This window comes from Chiloscyllium plagiosum, chromosome 17, assembly GCF_004010195.1.
Source record: "Chiloscyllium plagiosum isolate BGI_BamShark_2017 chromosome 17, ASM401019v2, whole genome shotgun sequence".
Lineage (NCBI taxonomy): Eukaryota > Metazoa > Chordata > Chondrichthyes > Orectolobiformes > Hemiscylliidae > Chiloscyllium > Chiloscyllium plagiosum.
This window is the reverse complement of record NC_057726.1, coordinates 54,895,952-54,921,822: the sequence shown is the minus strand read 5'-3', so window position 1 is coordinate 54,921,822 and position 25,871 is coordinate 54,895,952. Positions and strand designations below refer to the sequence as shown.

Genomic DNA, 25,871 nt, shown 5'->3' with positions numbered 1-25,871 from the left:
TGTATTTCCAGGAATATCCTCCCTCAGTACAGCTGTAATGCTATCCCTTATCAAAAATACCACTCCACCTTCTCTCTTGCCTCCCTTTCTATCCTTCTGTAGCATTTGTATCCTGGAACATTAAGCTACCAGTCCTGTCCATCCCTGAGCCATGTTTCCGTAATTACCATGATATCCCAGTCCCATGTTCCCAACCATGCCCTGGGTTCATCTGCCTTCCCGGTTAGGCCCCTTCCATTGAAATAAATGCAGTTTAATTTATCAGTCCTACCTTGTTCTCTGCTTTGTCCCTGCCTGCCCTGAATGTTTGAGTCACTTCTGTTCTCAACTATTGCAGTCTCAGATTGATTTCATTCCTCACTACCTCCCTGGGAACCCTCCCCCAACTTACTAGTTTAAATCCTCCCGAGTAGCTCTAGCAAATCTCCCTGCCAGTATATTAGTCCCCTTCCAATTCAGGTGCAATCCGTCCTTCTTGTTGTTTTAAAAAATTCTCAAGGTCAAGGACCAGGCTCGCAGGAAAGTAGTCTGACACAGAACAAACAGCCAAGAGGCGAGTCTGCTAGAATATAAGTGTTTTATTCCCCGCAGCGTCGCCACAACCAGGTCTCGTACTTACAACGGGTCTGGTTTATACTCACTCTACGTGTTACCGGAACTGGGAGCCGTCAGTTCTCGTAGAGCGGTTGCCAACAACCCACGCTCGGCGGTTAAACGCAACCCCGGAGCAGACTCTACCGAACTGGAGACTTTTCCAGCTGATATACTCTTTTCCAGATATAAACATTCATGTGAACAGCAGAGCAAGGCTAAAAAACACATTCCATTCTGGTTACATACAGATAAGAAGATTCACACGGGAAGGTGTATAATAAGATTCACACGGGACTAAGCGACACCTTCCATTTTCGGTTAGATTCACACATGTATTGGGACACAATTTTAACCCTTTCACCACATTCCACTGCTTGGCCCAATACATGTGTTGCATTATGATTCACACATGTATTGGGACATAATTTTACACCACACTTGTACAGGTCACTTTTACCCTAAAAGCGCTTCCAATGATCCAAAAATGGGAATCCTTCTCCCATACACCAGCTCCTCAGCCATGCAGTCATCTACTCTCTCCTCCTATTCCTGCGCTCACTAGCTCGTAGCACCGAGAGTGATCCAGATATTACTACTCTCAAGGACCTCCTTTTTAAATTCCTGCCTAACTCTCGGTAATCTCCCTTCAGAATTTCAACCTTTTCCCTTCCTATGTCATTGGTTCCAATGTGGACAATGACCTCCTGCTGGCCCCTCTGTCACTTAAGAACATTCTGCACCCTCTCTGAGACATCCTTGATCCTGGCACCAGGGAAGCAACACACCATTCTGATGTTTCACTGCTGGCCACAGAAACATCTGTCTGTGCCTCAGACTAGAGGATCCTCTAACACAATTGATCTCTTGGAATCCCATGTATCCCTCATTACATTCGAGGCAGTCTCAATACCAGCTATATGGGCTGATCCTAATATAACGGCCCCGAGGATTGGTACAGGTAAACATAAAATTACCCTGTATGCAGATGATGTTCTTCTATTCCTCAGTAATCCTTTGATGTCCGTACCTCATTTAATCCAAGTTATTGATACATTTAGCACATTCTCAGGCTATAAAATTAATTTTTCAAAAATCAGAGTCTATGCCAATGGGGGGGCCTTGCTATGATACCCCATTTAGTGGACGGATCCCACTTTCCCTTTCGGTGGTCCCTGGAGGGTTTCTTATATTTAGGCATTTTTATTACCCCAGTATTTGGTCAGTTATACAAGGCTAACTTTGTGCATTTACTGGAAAGGATAAGGCAGGACCTCCAGTGATGGGGAGACCTTCCAATTTCCTGGCTGGGTAGAATAGCACTAATTAAAATGAATGTCCTGCCCTGTCTCCTATACCCTATGAGAATGCTTCCGGTGATGCTGCCGAGGCTGGCACTACGTAAATTATATGGCTAGCTGGGTTCCTTTATCGGGAATCATAGACAGCCCCTCATTAAGCTGAAGAAGCTACAGTTTCCACAGGCAAGGGGAGGATTGGACTTCCCAGATTTTAGGAAATATCAGTTAAGTTCCCTATTAAGCTACATAGCCAATTGATTGCGGGTCAGACAAGACCCAATCTGGCTGGACATCGAGGCCTCAAGTAAAATGCCCACTTATTAACCTTTTGTTTTCAGACAAGAGTAAAATCATCACGGATCAATGTAAAAACCCTATAATACTAAACACAATTAAAGCTTGGAATATAATGTGGCAAAATGAGGGCAACTCACAGAAAATATCCCCCTATATTCCGATAGTGGGAGCATGGGTGTTTCAACCGGGGCTTACAGATGCCACTTTCAAACTCTGGAGATCCAGGGGTATCTCATGTCTAGGGGACCTATTTAAAGAAGGGGTCCTGATGTCTTTTGAGCAGCTGCATCAGAAATTTGGATTACCTAATGGTGATCTCTTTCGATACTTCCAAATTCAAGATTACATACAGAAGAAGACTACTATTAGGTAGTCTTTATAAATCAGACAGAGAACGTAGAGTGTTATGGCCAATGGGGGTATCTTCGGTCAGCACTATTTATCATTTATTACAGGATGAAGTATCGGGAGATATGGACAAACTGCTTAAAATATGGGACCAGGATTTGGGACTGGAAATCTCTATAGACATGTGGAATGACATTTGGGAAAATGCCAGAAAAATCTTCATCTGCAACAGAACTCAAGGCCATTAAGTTAAAGATACTTCATAGGGCCCATATAGCACTGGACCAATTGGCAAAATTTAAGGCAGGAGCATCTCCAATGTGTCCCAAATGTAAAATAGAGGTGGGCACTCTTGTACATTGCCTATGGACCTGTCATAAGATCCATAGATATCAGATTAAAGTAGCAAGTGCTCTGACAGAAATTAGAGTGGATCCAGTATCTCTCCTTTTGGGCTTTTCGAACTTACCCTCCCTGGATATGCACAGGAGGAGATTATTTTCTATTCTCTCTTTCTGTGCAAGGAAAAATATTTTGGTTAACTGGGTGGCTGAGGGCCCCCCTGGACTTTCAAATTGGCACAGATTAATTATGGAATGTATTCCCCTTGACTTCCTTACAAATATGGTGCACCGAAAGACCGAATTATTTCATAAAATATGGCAGCCCTTCTTTAATTACACAAATACAGGTATTTCGGCTATCCTAACAAGGGCTTTTATTTAATGGAGATTACGAACCTGGCTGGTCCGGGGCCCCTTGGGAGAGGAATCCCACACGAATATGGGTTTTGTTATGATTTGATGTTAACACATTCCGAGCATGTATCTCACTACTCAATTTCTGTGTTATCCCGTCGGTTTTTTTCACTGAATAATGTAAGAGACTTAATTATACACTCTGGTTAGTTGTAGGTTAGATTAGTAGTTAGTTGAGATTTGTTTTTTCTCTTGGTATCTCTTTTTTCTGTTTGATAGATTTTGGTTATTATTTAAGATTTAATTGTATATTAATGTTTATACTTGGGGTTTTTTTTATTTGTAAACTTGTAAAAATGTTAAAATTTTTAATAAAAATACCTATTTGTTAAAAACCACACAGCTGAAGCAGTGCTGGGCAGCTGTAGCTACATTATCCGTTGATCGGCAATGCGGAGAAAGTAACAGTAAGACAATGTATTTTATCAATTATGAATCTGAGCTGCAAAAAGCAAAGTTAGAAAAGCCAGTAAAATGATTCTTCTGCCAAACTTCTGTTGCCATAATGGTTAGAAGGAGATCAAAACATTCCGGGATATCGGACCTTTCAGAGACCGGAGAGATGGAAAAGGTGGTAGGGTAGCACTGTTAACAAGAAATGAAACAAAGACACTCGAAAGAGATGGTCCAGGCTCAGGTGATGTTGAGTTCATTTGGGCAAGAGAAATGCAACATTGGGAGTAGTACACAGATCTCCAAACAGTAATCACGCTATATAAAACCCTATATATCAGAGTACAAGCATGCAAGAATAGAGCAGTTATTATGGGTGACTTCAATCTTGATTGGGTTAATCAAATTGGAAAGGGTAGTTACAACAAATTCAGCAAGTTCCTTAGGGCAATAAGTCATGGGTCCAACTGGGGAACAGGCTATCTTGAATCAAGTAATGAGACAGGTTTAATAAGTGACGGGCAAGTAAAAAAACATCCCCAGGAAGTGGTGACCATAACGTGATGAATTTAATATTCAGGTTTCAGATAGAGAAACTCTGGTTGGAAGCAACTGTGCTTAACCTAAATGAGGAGAATTACAATGATGCGAGGACAGAGTTAGCTAAAGTGAACTGGGTGGTTAGATTAGCAGGAGCAGACATTTAAGGAAGGAATGTGTGACACTCAGCAAAAGGTTGGGGGGGGGGGGGGTTTGGGGGGAGAAGTGGAGGATTCTCAGAGAGGGCTAAACCACCCATGGCTAACAAAAGAAATTAGGGAGAATATTAAGTTTAAAGGAAAAAAGCATATAACAAGGCGGCGACTGAGTGTGTGGAGTTTGCACATTCTCCCAGTGTCTGTGTGGGTTTCATCCGGGTGCCCCGATTTCCTCACACACAATCCAAAGATGTGCAGGTTAGGTAAATCAGCCGGGGAAAATGCAGGGTTACAGCGATAAGGGAAGAGGATGTTCTGTGGAGGGTCAGCATGGACTGAATGGGCCAAATGGCCTGCTTCCACGAGGGATTCAATGATTCTCCTTGCCTAATCTAATATTAAAGAGATGGGTGCCTGCTGCACCGCACCGAACAATCTGGTATCATTTCACAGCTGCAAATATTTAAAAAAGGAAGGTAATCCCTCTTTATATTCTGGTGAAAGACCTATGGAGAAGTATTAACGGCTCTGCTCACTCCCTGGATTCTGCCAAATCCACTGCATGCTTTCACTGGTAAGATTTTAGATTTTTCTTGTAAATTCTCGTGAGCATCCAGTTTGCTATTGATACTTTTTTTGCTGCAGTCTGTAGTTGAATGCCCTGAACTTGTCCTGGTGACTGCAGCCGCTCTCTACTAGAGTTCTGTTAGAAAACTTCAAGAAATCAGTGTTGCACTGTCAGTCACTGTTGTTATATTATGATGCGATTTTTTTTTTTTAAAAAAAGCTTCCATGTAGTGGAATCAATTCAAATTCAGTATCACCATGATCTTTTGCATTCTATGTGTGCAACAGCAGCAAGGAAGAGTTTATCCATAGTCTCATGCTGTGGCAGCTGCAGAATAACTAGTAGTTGGCATCTTACCACCAGATTTTTCCCATTTACACTCTGCGTGGAACCACTGGGAAGTATTCAAAACATTGTCACTGTTTTGCCTTGAGAAAACTGTACACAACTATAATTATAGTCAAATGCCCATCGAGTCCAGGTTCAGTGGATTAGCCAAGGGAAATACGGGGTTATGGGACCAGGTTGGAATGCTCTTCCACACAGTAGGTAGGAAATAAATAAGTGAGCGAGTGAGTGAGTGAATGAACGAACGAAACATAGGTCCATTAGAAAAGGGAACCTGGGAAGATGGTTATGGGGAAGCAAGGAAATAACAGGATTTAAACCGATAGATATTTTGCATCAGCCTTCACTGTGGGAGATACTTCGGACATCTCGTTCATACTGACGAATACAGGGAAGGAATTAACTACCATCACTAGAGAAGTATCAGACAAACTAATGGAGCTAAAGGCAGGTAAAGTCCCGGGGCCCTGATGGTCTGCATTCTAGGATCCTAAGAGAGTAGCTCGAGACAGTGAATGCATTGGATGTAAACTTTCAAAAAAGAATCTATGAATTCTGGGAAAGTACCAGAGGATTGGAAAAATACTCATGTGACACCCCTGTTCAAAAAGAAAGGGGACAACAAGCAGATAACTATAGATTGAATGCCCAACATCTATTTTTGGAAAAGGATTGGAATTAATTAAGGGACATTATAGCAGAATATTTGGAAAACGATAACCCAGCAGAATCAGCATGACTTCAAGAAAGAGAAGTCATGTCGGACTAATTCACCAGGGGAAACACCAGAGTGGATAGAGACCACCAGCAGATATGTTGCATTTGGACTTCCAGAAGGTGTTCAACAAAGTACCTCACAAAGGAATCATCTGATAAGAGCCCACAGCATTGAAGGTAGTGTATTGGCATGGATTGAGAATTGTCTCATGAGCAGGGAACAGCCAATGGGGATATGGGATTTTTTCCAGGTTTGTGACCTGGAACACAGGGCTTTTGTTAGCTCACAGGGTGAACCCAGTTTCACAGGGCTCAGGGCTGGTTCACAACCGTTTACAGTCTATATTAATGACTTGGAGAGAGGAAGTGAACATACTGCAGCCAAATTTGCAGATGACTAAAATAAATGGAAAAGCAGGTTGTGAGATGGATACAAAGTTTACAGAAAAATATTGATAGGTTAAGTGAGTGGGGAAAAGTTGTCAAATGCAGTATAATGTGGGGAAATGTGAAGTTGTTTATTTTGGAAGAGAACACAAAAGAACGGTATTATTTTAAATGCAGGAAAACTGCAAGAAGTCCCACCCACTGTTGTTGACAGGGCAGTCAACCGCATTCGACCTTTCACCCGTGTTTCTGCTCTTGCTCCTTCCCATCACTCAGCATCGTGATTGGGTTCCCCTTGGACCCACTTGTCATCCCACCAGCCTCCACTTCCAAAAGGATCATTCACTATTGCAGACAACTCCAGCAGAACGCCAAACATTTTTCCCCTCACTCCCTCATCTGCATTTCACAGGGATTGTTCCCTCTGGGATACGCTAGTCCACTCCACAACCACCAACATCAAGCTCCCCTTCCCACTGCCACATTCCCATGTAATTGCCAAAGATGTAACACCTGCTCCTTCACCTCCTCTCTGCTCACCATCCAAGGGCCCAAACAGTCTTTCCAGGTAAAGCAACATTTCACCTGCACCTCCTCTAATTCTGTGTATTGTATTCTCTGCACCCAATATGACCTAGTCTACACTGGAGAAACCAAATGCAGGCTGAGTGACTGCTTTGAGGAACACCTCCTGTCTGCGCACAAGCAGGACCCAGACCTTCCTGCAGCTGGTCATTTTAACACAGCATCCTGCTCGCATGATCACACGTCTGTCCCCTTGGCATGCTGCATCACGGCACAAACTGGAGGAACATCATCTTCACAATAGGCACTTTACAACCTTCTGGACTTCATATGGAGTTCAACACTTTCAAATTGTGAAACCACTCCCATCTCCTCCCTTTCTGTTAGCTTATTATGTTTTCCCCTCCCCCCATTTCACTTATTGTCCTTTCAAGTCTGGCTGGAGACTACCTTTATTCTGCCATTCTCACATTCTGATCACTTCATCTGAACTATCAACATCTTTACTCCATCAGCACCCTACACCTGCCACTACCCCTCCTAAACTATAGTATAAATGCTGTCCCCTCCACACTTCACTTCACTTCAGCACTGATAAACAGTCATCTTGACTGAAACGTTAACTTGCTCCATGGATACTGTCTGACCCACTGTGACTCCAGAATTTTGATGTTTTTGGGTCTTGAGGGTATTTGTGCATGAAACGCAAAGCTAGCACACTTGCAGATAATGAGGGAAGTTAATGGAATGTTGGCCCTTATTTCAAGGGGGTTGGAGTATAAGAGTGGGGAAGTCTTACTGCAACTTACAAAGCACTGGTGAGACCACACCTGGAGTACTGAGAGCAGTTTTGGTCCCTTTAAGGAAAGGTGTTGTTTCATTGGAGGCAGTTCTGAGAAAGTTCACGAGGATGATTCCTGGTATGGAGTAATTTTCTAAGGAACAGAAACTAAACTGATTGAGACTCTATACACTGGAATTTAGAAGAATGAGGTGATCTCATTGAAACATGTAGGATGTTTGAGGGGCTGGACAGGGTAAATGTTAAGAGGGTGGTTCCCCTCATGGGAGAGTCTAGGCCAGAGGACAGAGTCTAAAATTGGTGTCCCTTTATTTGGAGACGGAGTGGAGGAGGAATTTCTTCTGAGAGTTATAGGGGTTTTTAGAATTCCTTGGCAGAGAGCACTGTGGGTGCAGAGTCCTTGTGTATATTTAAGGCAGAGTCAGTCACAGGATCAAGGGTCGGGGAAAGACAGGATGTTGGATCAGCCATGATTCTATTGAATGGCAGAGGTAGCTCAAAGGGACCAAATGGCCTATGTATTTTTTTTTTTTAAATATAGCCTTGTGGATTCAAAACTGTTCACAGCATTCCAGCTTTGAGATGACAAGTCCCTAGTTAAGTCTTATTGGTTTTGCTCTTTCCATCCATTTGAAATCTGACTAGTTAAACCAGGCTGGACTTGCTGAAATGGGAATTCCGATGATGAAAACTCAGATGGAAATAATGTAAAAGATAAGTCCTTGAGATTTCAAGTGATGGAGCTGTGACTGTTTCCTTGTTCTGTTATGGGATTGTCCTTGGGAAGATAAATTAGTGATTCACTTCATTGAAAAAAAGTGATCTTTAAAAATTGACACAGACATGTTCACTCATTACTGGAGAGCATCAGGTACTTGTTTGTCAACTGCGACCAGGTTATTTTTTCTCCCCCTTTGCTATTGTGATTCCCATTTCAAATCTTTGATCAAGTACGTGACGTTGATGTATACCACGTATGGATTTGCAGCATGCTTTGATCACTTCCATCTTATTTATATCTCTCACTATGGAAAGAAGGATCCAAATGCACAACATACGTGCAACAGGATTTGTTGAACAAATATTTGATGAGATACAACTCTGGTATTTTTATTTACCTTCAATAAATCAGTTATGTGCAAATAACCACACCCAGTCTTTTAAACTTATTGGGAAATAGCTCCAGTTAATTGCGACATATCAGTAATAATCATTCCAGAACTAAATAATCCCCATTTTACCTTCAGAACCCGAATGTATATTCCAAGAGAGTGAAGGTTAACAGTACCCAAACTGGTTTAAAAAAAAACACAATCAGTGTAGAAAATTTTCAACTCAGGGAGCTATCCCAAAATGCACCACCAATGAGCTGTTTTGGAATTGGTCATGCATTTTGTAGGACAAAAAGCAGCAACTAATTTGTATGCAGCAAGTTGCTAAAGATCTATAACAGTCAGATGAAGATCCAGTCGATCTGACTGGTGATGTCAGACAGGACATTCTCTAAATTGTCATGGCATCTTTTCCACTCAACAGAAGAGATATAGGGCACCTTGACATCTCATCCAAAAGAAACAAAGTTTTTGACAGTTATGTTTTCTTCCCTCCCCACCACCCAAAAAATGGGGTCCTTATCGGTCTCTTGCAAACCAGTCTAATGCAAGTGTAAAGACTACCACTCCTGTATCAGGAGATTGTTCATTTCATTTCTCTTTCTCGAGTAAACTTTACTATTTTATGTCTCTCACTACAGTATATAAAAAAGGATCCAATGCACAATATTCGTACGCCAGCATTTAATGTGGTATAATTCTGGTACTTTACATGCAAACAGCAACATTAACTAATGACAAAAATATTGTACTATTTACAGGCTTTTGAATGGTTAAAAGGTAATATTTGTATGGTAGTGTGTGCAAGTTTATTTTCCTTCAGTTCTCAATTGTTTCAGAAGCTGAAGCCCAAGTGAAATGCATGACTTTCAAAATGTATCACATCTGAAAGATATTTTACTGAAAAAATATTCAAAGCCCAAATTCAAAGGCTGTCGCACCTGCACAATGCAACCATGACTAATGACCTCCATCCTCAAAGCAGAGACAACCTCCAGTCCCAAAACTGGATGGCCAGTTTCCCACTGTTCCAATCCCTGCTGTTTATAACTGCATTTCTCCTGTGGGAGGGTTTAAACACAGTCATTAATCAAGGTCTGGTGATGAGCTGTTTGCCCCCTCGTACAGTACAAGGTGGGCAGAAGACCAAGTAACTGAAGGGCCAGAATATAATACACTAGAGACCCACACATTCTTGGAGTAAATTTAAATTCCAGTTGCGTTCCCCCTCACACAAATATGCCAAAGACCTGTATCAGACCCACTGTTAGGAGTTTGTGAACTTTCTCATAGCTACCAGTCAAAAATATGGATTTGAACATCAACCATTCTCTCCCACTTGGAGCACAAAATGTGAACAACAGTTTATGATGCAAATTTTACACTTTAACACTTTTGTTAGTTAATAATGAAGTGGAGAGTGCTCTTGGCCTGAGATTCTAAATGATGTCTGGATTTATTAGCTCACTGACATATTAAGTATTTCATACAATTAATTTTGTCACTGCACGAGTCGAGACAAAAACAGCCCACCTTCTTTACATGTAGTTTCTATATAGATAATCTATATACGAGTTGAGCAATAGAAAAAAAACCAGTATAAGCTAACAATCCAGAGGAGGAAAATTCCCCTCATGGCAGGTTGCAAAATTGAACTAAATTGTACATTGTCAATTAACACCAGAAAAACAAACAGGAGTATATTTGTATTGCTGCACCATTACTACTATCATAGGATTGCGGTGGGGAGAGGAACTAGTTACCATGCTCTTGATTTGCCTGATGATCTTAGTCCTATACTCACGCGATCCTCAATGCCAATGAAATAGAAAATGGGTACTTCCTAGAATAACTGGGAACGGCAATAAAAGGTAGTAATTCCCGCATCCCAAGAGTCAATGAAAGCACTTGAGCTGCAATACTCATTAATTTATGTTGTGGTCTTCTAAACTGCCTTCCGTTAAAAGCAGACATGTTGAGCTCGATTATCTACCTAAGTGGGAATTGTAGGCCTATGGTCTTGATTTGAATAGCAGATATTCCATGTATTATGATAATGGATGCATCGCAGACAGTAAGTTTAACAGCAAGTTTATTTTTGTGATTGTTTACCTCTTTCCCTGGTCTATCCTCCAACTCCTGACTCTTTCACATTTCTGATGTGCATTGCTCTAATATTGACACCATGCCTTCAGCTGATCGAATTTCCTAAACTGTTCCTTATTTCTTGGAATCCCTACACAGGGAGCAGACCATTTGGCCCATCAAGTCCACACCAACCCTCTGAAGAACATCCCACCCAGACCCACCACCCTATCCCTGTAACCTTACATTTCCCATGGCTAACCCACTGAGCCTGCACATCCCTGGACACTATGGGTAATTTAGCATGGCCAATCCACCTCAGCTGCACATCTTTGGACTGTGGGAGGAAACCCACAGGGAGCATGTGCAAACTCCACACAGACAGACAGTCACCCAAAGGGTGGAATCAAACCCAGGTCCTTGGCACTGTGAGGCAGCAGTGCTAACCACTGAGCCATCCTCCTCTAAGCCTACCTCAAAAGTTGAGGTTTAGATTACCATTCCAATTTCTCAACAAGGCTTGGTGTCAAATTTTATTTGAAAACTGCCCTGTGAAGTACCTCAGGATGGTTTCAAATAGATGTTAAGCAGTTGTTCGTATCAATGATTTAACATTAGCATCTAAAGACTTGATAAAATGGTGTCAAGAAGTACATTAGTATATGTCAGGACTATGGCGGCCCCAACAATTGCAGACAGCTACTTTGCTCTGTTGGAATGTGTCCTCGGGTTGCTACCTCATTGTACACCTGCAGGTGTACAATCATGTCAGTAACAATGCTCTCCAATTTCCTCCACACAACATGGGACCCTTTGCAGAATGCACACTCCTTCATTTGTAAGTGCCTGCAAAAATGAAGTGTGGATTAAACAAAGATGTGTTGGTGATGTTGAACTGAATCGGTTCATACTTTCATAAGTCATTTGCTTTTGTGCCAATGTTTAAAATCACAGGGGAACTAATGTGATTCCTTTATGTCAATAAGGGAGATCGAACAAGTCTGAGGAACTTACAAATGCTTAGTCCGAATACACAGATTGTGGTAGGTACCTGGAACACGCTGCCAGGGGAGATGGTAGAAGCGAACACGATAGCAACATCAACGAGACATGAACAGGGAGGGAACAGAGGAATATGGACCATGTGTAAGCAGATAGTGTTAGTTTAGCTTGGCACAGACATGGTGGGCTGAAGGGTCTCTTCCTGTGCTTACTTTGTGTTCTATGATGACAAATTACAGTGAAGATCAAGTGTCCCCATTACCTCTGACCTTAAGAGTTTCTGATGTTCCAGCGATACATTAAGCAGTGAATTATTGTGTGACAAAAAGAGAATGTCATTCAATACTCCTTTACAATGAAGCTGGCTCAGGGCATTGGAGTTAGAGCACTTGCTCAGCCACAATTTAGAATAAAACTCATTATGTCACATACATTGATGCCATTTCCCCTGAGCCCACCCATCTAATATCTCTTGGAAGAGATGCGCAAACAGAGCTTGTTGCAAGCTTCAGCCTGTCCAACAGGTTGCAGATGTCTTTTTAAAATTTTAATCATCAAGAAGGATCAATTTTCACACATACATATAGAGGAGTAGGAAAGATAGTGCTGGGAATACAGACCAATGAACACGATATCAGTGATATGGAGAATAATAGACTCCTTCAAAACTGTAATAGGGAAAACAAAATCTAGAAATTGAAAATATAAAATGGACATTATGGATTGTGAAAAGGAAGACCATATTTTACTTGGTTTATTGAAAGCTTTGAAGTTATACCACTCAAAAGGAAATACAGTAGATGCAATATATTCAAGTGTCCAAAGACATCTGCTCAGATACTATACAGCAGATTCATGACTAATATAAGGATAAGTGGAGTGAGGGGACATGCAGGATAATTGATCGCTAGCTAGTTATAAAAATAGACAAGAGATGTCCAAAGTAGTTATCTGGATTGAGAATCAGTGGAAAGTGATGTTCCACAAAGACTGGTTGTGAGATGATTTTTCCTCACCATTTACAAATGCAACTGAAACTCAGGAACTGAAAATACAATTCCCAGCTTAGTGACTGACAAAGTGGAGGTGTGGTTAAGATAGGGAAGGATGACTCAAACAACTCCAGGAAAGCATTCATAAATTTGTAGAATGACTGAATTTAAAAGATAAGGAATTAATAGCAAGAATAAGGACACAACACACTCTTAGGAAAGTACATGTCTAAATGGCAGGAACACTGGGATTGGGAGTGGCAAGATGGCAGAAGGGTGGGCCTTTACTAATACATCTCTAAAAGCAGCACAACAGATTAGCAAGGGCAGAAAATGCAAATAACCCAGAGTTATTTCTAGAGGAAAAAGAGACATTATGCTAAAACCTGTACAGATCCTCGGTGAGGCCACATTTGGGCATTTTGTGAATCATTCTGCTCTCTGGATTATAAAAAAAAGGCATATGTGTATAAGTGAAGGTGCAAAAAAACTGATGTAGGAGCATGATATCAGAATTTGGAAGTTATTAAATAGGGAAGTTTTTTTTTAAAAGAGTCACTGTTCTTTTTGAAATATCAATCAGTTGTACTTGACCAAACAGAGTGTTATTTAAATGTATACAGGTGAAATAAAACTAGGAAGTGAGGTAAATAGTGATAAAAATAATAAAAGACTTGGAAAATATAGAATGGTGCAATGACCAGACACATGGCAGATCCAGTTTAACACAGACGTGTAGTGTTTTTTTTTTGTAAGGAAAATGAAGAGCTTCAATATATAAACAAAAAAAAAAGTGTAATTTTAAAAAGGTCTGCAGGAACCAAGGATCTGGGCAGATTGAAATGGCCGTTTTTAAGCTTTCAGAATAAACAAGCCCTAACTTTCGAATTGAAAATATAGGTTACTGAAGCAAGGATGTTACACCAAACTGTAAGCACCTTAACTAGGGGTATGACAAGGTTTGCACATACAAAAGAAAGTCAAAGCCTTGGAAAGGGTGCAGGGATCATGCACAAGAATGGTACCAGAGATTTGGCACGTCAGTTGAATGACAAGCCTACAGAAGGGGAGATTCTCCTTGACACCGACAATTAAGTGGAGACTTGATAGAGGCACTAAAAATCAACTGTTTGTAGAGAGTAAACAAGCTGTATGCAGTGGTGTAAGGGTCAATAAGTAGAGGATACAGATTGATGTCAATTAGCAAAAGAACCAGAACACTAAAGGCATTTCATTTTTAATCCAGTACACTTGACGATTTGGAATGTTCTACCTAAAAAGGTTGATGGAAATACATTCAACAACAAAAAAAAGGATTCAATAAATACTGGAGTGGGGGGGGGTAGAGTTTGCAGGGATAAGAAAAGGAACATGGGCCTAATTTGATAACCTTTTCGCTCAAAAAGAATTTATAGTAGAACCTCAATTATCCAAACATCAATCATCCAACCAAGATCTCAAGGCCCTGCAAAAACAGCACCAGACAACCCAGCATTCTGTGATCAGTTAAATGGCATTATGACACAAGTCGCCAGATAACCAGGAGGAGGTGAATCACCAGATAACCGGCACTCATGGATTACCGCTTGTTTCCGGCCACCCAAACGCCTCACCCATCTCACTCAGACAATCGAGACCCCACTTCAGATGGATTTAAGCGGTTACAACCAGTTTAACACAATTTTCTCCAGAGAAAAAAACTAAGGTGTGGGGTTGGGTTAAAATATCACTACTGCTGGGCTGGGGTGCAGAGCTCAGCAAGGCAGATCTACTCTGATCGCCAACTTGTATCCCCCAATAACTCTTTCAAAGAGCTAACATGATTTCAAATGGGCCAAATACTCATTTTCTGTCCCCAATTCTATCAACTTGCCTAAAATAAGAATTGGAGTTAACAAGTGATGTGATAGGGTAAATACAAAGTAAAAAGTGACCAATACTATGAGAGAGAATTTACAAATTCTCACAACAAATGTAAGGCCATTTCAGGGGTACAATCGGTTTGCATCTTTTTCACATTAAGTAGAAATTTGGAATTCCGCACCGCCCCACTCCACTTAAAGTGGTTGTGGATCCTTGGTTAACAGAGTTTTAAAACAGAAGTGGTAAGGGATATTATTCAACGGGATATTAACTAAACGGAATCATGGTGCAGACCAACAACCATCTGTCTGAACAGCAAGAGAGGTTGGAGAAACTTGATGGTCTAAACTAACCTAAGGCTTTCACATAACCCTAGTGAAGAATGTCATTCTGTTTCCAGATTGTTCACTTAGAAGTCAATTCTGGGAGATTCTTTTATTTTCTGATCTGGTATTAAACTTCTTTTACAGTGTTAATTTTTAATCCATTTTTAATCAGTTGACCTGATTTTATTGTTATACAATGACTAGAACTGCACTTAACCACACGCATCGATACATCAGTAAACATGCACCACATCAAACTCAAGAGAACTCAGGACCTGTCTGCATGATGACTAAGAGAGTAAAATATTCGGAGGAGGCTGGTTCAGAAAAGAAACTTAGTTTTGTCAGAGTCAGCCAATGAAAAATAAAAATGTCAATAAGTTATGGATCAGCGTTATCAGTTAACTAAGGTGTGTCATACATTCTCCTGGTCACATTCCATTCTAGCATGGACTTTGAAACCCATTTGCTTTACAGGACCAATGGTCTGGAAGGCAACAAACATACTTGTAACACAGTGACAGCATCACAAGGCTAACTAAAGCCACTGTTAAACAGTACTGTATATACAAGGACAATTGCTCCATTTGCTCCATTTTCTCCCTCTAAGCCAGCATCAATTTTTAACCTTATTTTCCAACCCTGTGTGTGTATAGAGGATCTATTAGATTACATTCGATTCCCTACAGTGTGGAAACAGGCCCTTCGGCCCAACAAGTCCACACCGACCCTCCGAAGAGCAACCCACCCAGACTCATTCCCCTACATTTATCCCTGACTAATGCACCTAACACTACGGGCAATTTAGCATGGCCAATTCACCTAACCTGCACATCTTTGTGACGGTGGGAGGAAACTGGAGCACCCAGAGGAAACCCACGCAGACACGGGGAGAACGTGCAAACTCCACGCAGACAGTTGCCCAAGGCCGAAATCGAACCTGGAACCCTGGTGCTGTGAGGCAGCAGTGCTAACCACTGCGCCACGGTGCTGCCCCAATCTATTTTGTTACTTGAGGAAAATATCACTTATTAACTACCCACTGACACATGAGCAAAGTTTTGAAGTCATAAGTACAGCACAGACAGAAACAAGCTCTCAGTTCAGCAGGATGACGAGTGTGTGTGTGTTCCTGGTGAGTCCCCTATTCTGCCATTTCACCAAAACCCATTAAGCTATTACTTTCCACTGATATTCAAAACAAATACTATGTGTGATATGGCTGTCATTGGCAGCATTTGCTACCCATCCCTAACTGCTCATTGAACAGAGTGTCTACTAGACCAGTTCAGAGGACAGTTAAGAGTAAAACTAGTTGTACAGCGTATACTTTCCTCCAGTATGGAACAAAAAGAAAACTCCTCCCTATTAGCCAAATTTCATACACACTACCATTACCCCTTTTCTCAATTTTATTATTAAATCTATGATCTGATACCTTATCAAACTTCTTTGGGAAGTTTATACACTTGACATCCACCTTGTGTTAAGGTAAGGAGACCAAACTTGTACATAATACTCCAGGTGTGGTTTCACCAGCATCCTGAATAGTTGTAGGAAGATTTCTCTGCTTTTACAGCTCATTCCTCACACCGAAAGCCATCAATCTATTTGCCTTCCTAACTACCAGCTCCAGAATACCTAGATTCCCCTGTAGTGCAGCATTCTACAGTCTTTCTCCATTTTCTAAACATCCTGTCCCCAAATTGACAACCTTGTTTTCCCAAATTATATTCCACTTGCCAAACATTTGTTCACTTAACCTGCATAATGTGACTTGGTATTCTCCTCAGCTGGCATTTCTACCTTTGTGCTGTCGGCAAATTTAGCTACAATATCTTCAGTCTCTTTGTTCACATACGTAGTTTGACTAGTTTAATTTGATTCCTGAAGAAGGGCTCCTGCCCGAAACGTCGATTCTCCTGTTCCTTGGATGCTGCCTGACCTGCTGTGCTTTTCCAGCAACACATTTTCAGCTCTGATCTCCAGCATCTGCAGTCCTCACTTTCTCCTAGTTTAATTTGATTACCAATTTTATATTAGGATTTCTAATGATTTGAGACATCCTTAGGCTCAAAATTTACATCTGAATATCTCATAATCACTCAAAGACAACATCTGCAGCAACAATGCCTTGCTATAGGAAAGATATCATTAAACTGGAGACAGTTCAGACAAACTTTACCAGGATATTGCCAGAAATGGAGGGTTTGAGTTAGAAGGCTGGGACATTTTCCATTGAAGTGCAGGTTGAGGGGGTGAACTTAGAGTTTATTAAATCATGAGGGGCACAGATAAGATGAAAATGAAAAGGTCTTTTCAGGGGGGAGGGGGGAGTTCAAAACTAGCAGGCATATTTTTAAGGTGAGAAGGGAAAGATTCAAAAGGAATCCGAGGGGCATATTTTTTTTTTTAAAAACATGGAGCAGTGCGTACATGGAATGAACTACCAGAGGAAGTGGTAGATGCAGATTCAGTTACAATGTTTAAAAGGCATTTGGACAGGTACAAGAATAGGAAATGTTTGGAAGGATATGGGCCAAATGCAGGCAAATAGGACTAGCTTAGATTGGCAACATGCATGGTGTGGATTGGTTGAACTGAAGGGTCTGTTTCCGTGCTGTATGACTATCGCTCTGTAGATTTTCAGTGTGATTATCAGCATTTTCACTTTCTTGAAACACCAAATATTTCAAAATTGGACTTTTTTGTTCTTAAGCCAACAGACATTTCTTGATAATCATAATCCCTTGTTTTACTTTCAAATCTTTAAGAATTGTTTTAATTTTGCTGTTCTCATAAGAACATTCAGTAGGTCAGGTAGTTCACTTAAGCATGACAGTCAGTAGCACACAAATTGGCTTTTTCTCCCCCACTGCCACACCCACACTATTTACATGCCTCTGATGAACTTCCAAGACCATGTTTTACATCTGACCATAAAACTCAGAGTCACAGATGAATTCTTCCTCAGTGTCTTAGTCTTTCTTGCAGCATTGAATCCTCTTGCTTTGTCATACTCAGACAAGATTTTACCTGCTTGCTCCACTTCATCTTCCCTTCTAAACACTTCTACCTGTTTGTCACCTTTTTGCACGAGCCTCATCTGCCCTGGCTCTACGTGCTGTCTGTTGCTTTCCTTTACCAAGTAGTAACAGAAAACAGAAATTGCTGGAGAAACTCAGCAGGTCTGGCAACATCTGTGGAAAGAGAAACAGTTTGGAGTCTGACATGACTCTCCTTTGGAAATGCTGTGAAGTCATATTGGATTTGAAACATTAACTCTGCTTCTCTCCACAGAGCCTACCAGATTGGAGTTTTTCCAGCATCTTTGGCTTTTAGTTTTCAATTTGCAGCATCCAGAGTATGCTATGTTTAATAATATGAAGAGGTACAGAAGTTAAGTTTATTGGAAAACAAAAAAGGGAGAATAAAAACAAATTAAACACAGAAGAAAGTCAACCATTTTATGTAAACTTGTCACATTCTTTCTTGGAATACATGTTTAAGGTTGAGTAAGGCATATCTGAATCGTGCTTTCAGTAAATGTCAGAACAAGCTGAACCATTGACTCCCTATCTGAGATTTCCCAATCCCACCCATGACAATCCCCTACCCTGTGCTAAGTTTTAGATTTAGGACTATTTATAGAGTCAGAGATGTACAGCAAGGAAACAGACCCTTCGGTCCAACCCATCCATGCTGACCAGTTATCCCAACCCAATCTAGTCCCACCTGCCAGCACCCAGCCCATATCCCTCCGAACACTTCCTATTTATGTACCCATCCAAATGCCTTTTAAATGTTGCAATTGTACCAGCTTCCACCACTTCCTCTGGCAGCTCATGCCATGCACATACCACCCTGTGTTAAAAAGTTGCCCCTTAGGTCTCTTTTATATATCTTTCCTTTTTAAATTTCCTTGTTTCTGCTGTGAAAAACAGATACAAAAAAAGTTTTCACTTAATTTATATTCCATTATCCCAACTGGCTGCATTTATCTGTATGCAAGATGGAGGCATATCTAAGTTTGTTCTCTCTCTAGAGGCGTCATGTTATTTATCTGCCCGAATCCCAACTTTGTCAGCAAAACTGGCTCAAAGGCTGTAACAGGGTTTGGTGTATGCTGGCAATATGGAAGAAAGTGAGATGCTTCCTGCCCAGTTTTTGTTTGCATTCTTCGATCAACTTTTTGTTTTAAAAACTTCAATGGAAGTCAACAGCCCCAGTACCATCAAGTCACAGGCCACCCTATCTATGATTAGGTCCTTTTGTCAGCACAACCTGACAGGCAGGAGCAGCTTCCCCAATACTAACGCTGGTTTCTCCTATGTTACTGAAGCACTGCAGAATGCTTTTCTTAGTGTCTCCTCCAGCTCGGTATTGGAAAGACTTGCCCATGCTCAGAAATGGACGTGGGTGGCTAGTTTCCAACAATAGTGTTAATTATTGAGGCGTTTTCCTTAAACGGTGCAGTTCATATCGATTTACTTTTGCAATTGCATAGTTAGCTATTAATGTAGTCTTTCACATCGTCCCAACAGGTGAGAATCGAGTTGGCAGCACTTTCTGATTTTAATCATGAATTAACCCTTAAAATATTCAAGTTAGCAGGAGCATGTTTCCTATTGTTTAAAACAAAAATACCTTGTTTTGAAGTTAGTGTCTGAGGCAGCCCAGGTGCACCGACACTGAAGTTGCATTATTACACGAAACTCACTGAAGCTTTTCAATATGCAAATTATCCCGCAGCAACAAAACACAGAATCAAAACTTGTTAATAGCTGAAGTTAAAGTTTTAGTTTAACACGTTAACCGAGCGTTTCGAATGAACCATGAAATGAATCAACTTACTAATTCGACTAGCATCAATATTCCAACGGAGGATTTGAGGAAACGAATGTCCACAGTGACTGGGGCGAATCTGGAACTCACCCCACTGCTGCTTGTACTGGTCTGAGTGTTAATTTTATCTGGAAAATCAGCCATAATGAGACAGGAACAAAGTAAGGGGCACTTCCAAACAAAGTCAGCTAAACTTCATCCTCTCACACCGAAACCAGACTGAGTGCTGAGCCGACCAGGAACCTGCCTGCTGGGTGCACTCTGTAGAGGGCGTTAACTTCAGCCAAACATCACCATATCTGACACCCTTTGACTGCTGAACAAAATACATCCAATTCCCCTCGAATTATTTCCTGCTCCATATCGGCCAATCATTGCTTTGTTCCTGCTACTTTCTAGAAACGTTCTGTCTAAATAGCTTGGGTGATATTTGATTTGAGATTGTGTCTTAAACCAGTCCCTATCCAACATCCCAGGTCCATGCTCCTTGTTAAAATAATGAAATCCAGCATTATCGCTGATAAAACTAGTGGTCTCAGCTTACTTAGTGATGTGAAAAACTGCTCATGCAGAAATAAATACATCTGTTTCCTGAGTAGTCAATGATATCAGTAGCCATTGAACTCGTATGGAAAAGTCCAGAGAAGCAAAGAACTGAAAAAATAACATGTGGCAAAGCTGATGGGTGTCAGAAGAAAGTTTTGCAATGCTTTCCTTAACTGTATGATACAGATGAATGCACAATTATATCTAAAATATATCATTTAATTAATTACATCCACTCTGTGTGGAAAAGGGGAATGAAATAAAACTTCTGTGTTCTGTGAAGAACTCAAGCCCAAAATTGAACTTTTGAATAGTTGGATGGTCTGTGAACTCCAACTGGGGACAGGGTCACACTGGATTCTGTGCTGGGGGCTGCAGCATCGATTGAGGAATATTCCAAAGCTGTGCAGAAAATTCAAAGCTGCTTTTCTCAATAGGAGGTATCGGACCAGGTTTTCAGGAGGCTTTCAATACAGTGTAAAACTGCTGGGATCCGAGAGAAGGGGCTGGGGTTATTTTGTGAAAATGGGTTGGATAGATTTACTGGAATTAAGAAGAATGAGAACCTATACATTCCTGAAGGTACTTGACAGCATGGATGCTTAAAGGATGTTTGGCAGAGAGTAGAATTAAGGAATACAGTTTCTAAAAAAGGGATTTCTCATTTAAGAGAGATGAACAGAATTATCTTCCTTCATTGTGAGTCTGTGGAATTGCTGTTTTATTCCCCAGGTAAGTTGGAGGCATTCATTGAATATTTTTTTGAAAGCAAATTAGCTAATTATTGATGAATAAGGAAGTGAAAGCATTGCACAGGAAAGTGGATTTGAGGCCACAATCAGATTGAGGGTGACCTTATTGAAAGATGGAACAGGCTCAAGGGGTTGAATTTCATCAGACAGCTTCCTCGGAAACAGTTGAGAGATATTTAAGACTTGTTATGTATGTTAGTCATTGTGCTGTTGCATTGAACTCTGCCCCTTCTGCAGCTGTGTAAGTGTCAGTGCCATTTGACTCTTGACTCCCCCACCCCAGGGAAAAGAGCTTGTCTACTTACCCTATCCATGCCCCTCATGATTTTATAAACTTCTATAAGGTCACCCCTCAGCAGCCGATGCTCCAGGGAAAACAGCCCCAGCCTATTCAATCTCTTCCCTGTAGCTCAAATCCTCCAACCCTGGCAACATCCTTGTAAATCTTTTCTCAACCCTTTCAGGTTTCACAATATCCTTCCGATAGGAGGGAGACAATTGAACTACTTTGATATTTGTCTTATGACAGGGTACTGTAGAATGTTTATAATGTGGAAGGCAGACCTCCGAAGCAATAAAGTTGAGAACCCCTGCATTAAATCAATAGAAAAAAAAGTGATTTAATTTCAGGCATTGGCTCTGGCCCAGTGGATTTCTTTCTTGCTTTTAACTCAAAAAACTTGAGTTTCAGTCCCTCTTGACACATAATCCAGGATGACCGTTCACTGCAACACTGAGGAACGATGCAATATTTACCCATGGATTCACCTTTCCACTCAGGCATATGTTAATTGTCCCATAACACCATTTGAGAAAATAGGAGTTTTCTTTATGGGCTTGAGAGTGTTTATCCTTCAATAAACATCTTTAATGGCTGCAGTGTTTCCTTATGTTGCACACATGACTACAAGGTAAAAGTGTTTAATTGGCTGCAAAGAAGGCTCGTGTGACACAGTGGTTGTGTCCTCACCTTTGAACCAGGAGACTCAGGTTCAAGTCCCACCTACTTCAGACATGTGTAATAACATCTCTGAGTATAAAGTACATCTGTCCATCCTGATGTCATAAGATTGCAGGTTCAAATTCCACTCCAGGGCCCTGAGTATGTAAGGTAACTGAAGGAGTGTCATAGGCACAGTACTGTTGGATGAACCGTTAAACTATGACCTCATCTGTCTGCCCTAGTTTGAAGAGTAGGAGAGTTATCTCAATATACTCACCAATATGTAAACTTTAATCAACGTCACATTTCAGTTATTCTGGTATAATGGCATTGCTGTTTGTGAGAACCTCCTGTGGGCAAATGGTCTAATCTTGTTTCCCACATTACACTTCAAAAGTACCTCATTGATTGTAATACATTTTGAGATTTGTAAAGTTTACAAAAAAAAGTCACTATAAAAGTGCAAATGTCTCTCTTTCTCGTGGCAGGTGCTGCTGAAATATTTCTAATGTGGTTAAATCTAGGTGTTTCATTTTACTGCTGAAATCCTATCAGTGTACTAACTGCACTGTATTTATTACACTGTTTACTGAAACTTCATGATGAAGGAGCAGGATTTGTAATAGCTTAATGTTTTAATTTGCATGATCTACTGTTCTATTTAGGAGCTGGGAAAAATGTTTTTCAAAATAAGAAAAAAAAGGACAGTTTAACTTTGCAGCAACTTACCGACATGAAAATTTGTTTCCAGTAAGTTTCGTACTCAGTGAACAGTATAATTCTTCCTGACATTTAATCAGATGCAAATGGCCGTAAATGACATCATTCAATCTCAAGAAGTGAAAGTTTAGCAAACACGAAGTAAGAAGTGACTCTTTACTCACTCAGATAGGACTGTACACTGTGCTATTGTAACCAGAAGCAATTACCAGCTCTTAACTGTGGGATTAAAGATGAGAGGGGGAATATTTCCACATATGTATTTATTGTTGTCATTACTATTGAACTTTCTTTTGAGTCAAACAATTTAAATTTGGCTACTTTGACACAGCTAAGGGAGCACGTCCATCAACTTCAGCACTTCCTCCATTGGTACTGTTACATGTTGGATGCCATACTGACTAGATTTCAGGTATTATCCTTATTTTATTCTTAGTCACTCACTCTTGGCAAGGTGAACATTGTAGTGCTCCAAAATGGCGCGATTAACCAATGGGCTCAGGAGAAAAATGCCCCAACACCAAAATGGACCCCTTGGTTCTTGCAGCAGACACTGAGGAGTTCATTAGACGATTGAGACTCTGGGAATTCTTTCAAGGTGCCAGCAGTGATCCCAACGAGCCCACTGACGAACCGGAACAGTCATCACAGGGATCCGTAGAGGAGTGACCAAAGAAGGTGTCAACTTGGACCCCACTGGAGGACTGCTGCCCTGGGCTCAAACCATTAGGAAATATATAAATGCCAGATTCATCAGCCGTACCCACAAGGTAGAGCAAAACATCACCCGTTCACAACGCAACGCCATCCATGCTCTCAAAACCAATCACAACATTGTCATCAAACCAGCAGAAAAGGGAGGAGCCACTGTCATTCAGAATAGAACAGATTACTGCAAGGAAGTGTACCAACAACTGAACAACCAGGAACATTACAGGCAACTACCAGCTGATCCGACCAAAGAACACACCCGTGAACTAAACACATTGATCGGGACTTTGGATCCAGTCCTTCAGAGTTCCCTACGCACCCTCATCCCACGTACTTCTCGTGTGGGCGACCTCTACTGTCGTCCAAAGGTACACAAAGCCAATATACCAGGACGTCCCATCGTATCGGGCAATGGGACCCTGTGTGAGAATCTCTCCAGCTATGTTGAAGGCATCTTGAAACCCATTGTACAGGGGATCCCCAGCTTCTGTTGTGACACTACGGATTTCTTATAGAAACTCAGGACCCACAGACCAGTCAAACTGGGAACATTCCTCGTCACAATGGACGTTTTGGCACTTTACACCAGCATCCCCCACAATGACGGCATCGCGGCAACAGACTCAGTACTCAATACCAACAACTGCTAATCTCCAAACATCATCCTACAACTCATCTGCTTTATCCTTGATCACAACGTCTTCACCTTTGACAACCAGTTCTTCATCCAGACACATGGAACAGCCATGGAGACCAGATTTGCACCCCAATATGCCAACATCTTCATGCACAGGTTCAAACAAGATTTCTTCTCTATGCAGGACCTCCAACCAACATTATACACCAGGTACATTGATGATATTTTCTTCCTCTGGACCCATAGTGAGGATTCACTGATAAAACTACACAGTGATATCAACAAGTTGCATCCCACCATCAAACTCACCATGGACTACTCTCTACTATCCGTCTCATTCTTGGACACATGCAACTCCATTAAGGATTGTCACCTCAGCACCACACTCTACCACAAACCCACAGACAACCTCACAATGCTACACTTGTCCAGCTTCCACCCAAAACATATTAAAACAGCCATTCCCTATGGACAAGCCCTACACGTACACTGGATCTGTTCAGATGAGGAGGAACATGACGAGCACCTGGAAATACTCAGGGATGCCCTCATAAGAATGGGGTACGATGCTCAACTCATCAACCGCCAGTTTAAAGTGCCATAGCAAGGAACCGTAATGACCTCCTCAGGAGACAGACACGTGCTGCAACTGACAGGGTACCCTTCGTTGTTCAGTACTTCCCAAGAGCTGAAAAACTATGCCATGTTCTTCGTGACCTGCAACACATTATCAATGAGGATGAGCACCTCGCCAAGACCTTCTCCACACCTCCACTGCTCGCCTTTAAACAACCACCAAACCTCAAACAAATCATTGTTCATAACAAACTGCCTGGCTTTCAGGACAGCTCCATACAACCCTGTCACAGTAGGCACTTCACGATGTGTCAGAGTTGGACATAGATACCACCATTATGTGTGGGGACACCTCCCACCATGCACGTGACAGGTACTCATACAACTCAACCAACGTTGTCTATCTCATATGCTGCAGGCAAGGTTGCCCTGAGGCATGGTACATTGGTGAAACTGAGCAATGGCTATGGCAATGGATGAATGGGCATCACGCACCAATCAACGGACAGGAGTGTTCCCTCCCAGTTGGAGAGCACTTCAGCAGTCCAAGACATTCGATCTTCGGGTGACCATCCTCCAAGGCGGACTTCGGGACAGGCAGCTGTGAAAAGTGGCCGAGCTGAGGCTGATAGCCAAGTTCGGTAGGGAGGGCCTCAACCGGGACCTTGGGTTCATGTCAGATATCTTCAGCAGTCCAAGACATTCGATCTTCGGGTGACCATCCTCCAAGGCGGACTTCGGGACAGGCAGCTGCGAAAAGTGGCCGAGCAGAGGCTGATAGCCAAGTTCAGTAGGGAGGGCCTCAACCGGGACCTTGGGTTCATGTCAGACGTCATTACAGATGACCACCATTGCACAATACACACACACAGACACTCCTACGTGCGTGCGCGTGCACACACACGGGCACTCCTATACAGGGACATGCACACAGATACACACACACACACACTCCCACATGCACCCTCTCACAGACTTAGACACTTTACATTCACACACACAAATTACATTGTACTTTGCTCAAAAAC

At 41.5% G+C, this 25,871-nt stretch overlaps 1 protein-coding gene across 2 annotated transcripts in view; it reads right to left on the bottom strand.

The window, feature by feature from the left end:
- LOC122558492 (plasmolipin) overlaps positions 1–20,268 on the bottom strand; it is a 47,598-nt gene extending 27,330 nt beyond the window's left edge. For both annotated transcript variants that reach the window (XR_006314160.1, XM_043707136.1), the window contains exon 1: positions 19,968–20,268. Coding sequence is in view for 1 of the 2 variants with exons in the window: in XM_043707136.1 (XP_043563071.1) it covers positions 19,968–20,102 (135 nt within the window). In the remaining variant the exon portion in view is untranslated. The remainder of the gene's footprint in view (positions 1–19,967) is intronic.
- Between the last annotated feature and the right edge of the window lie 5,603 nt (positions 20,269–25,871).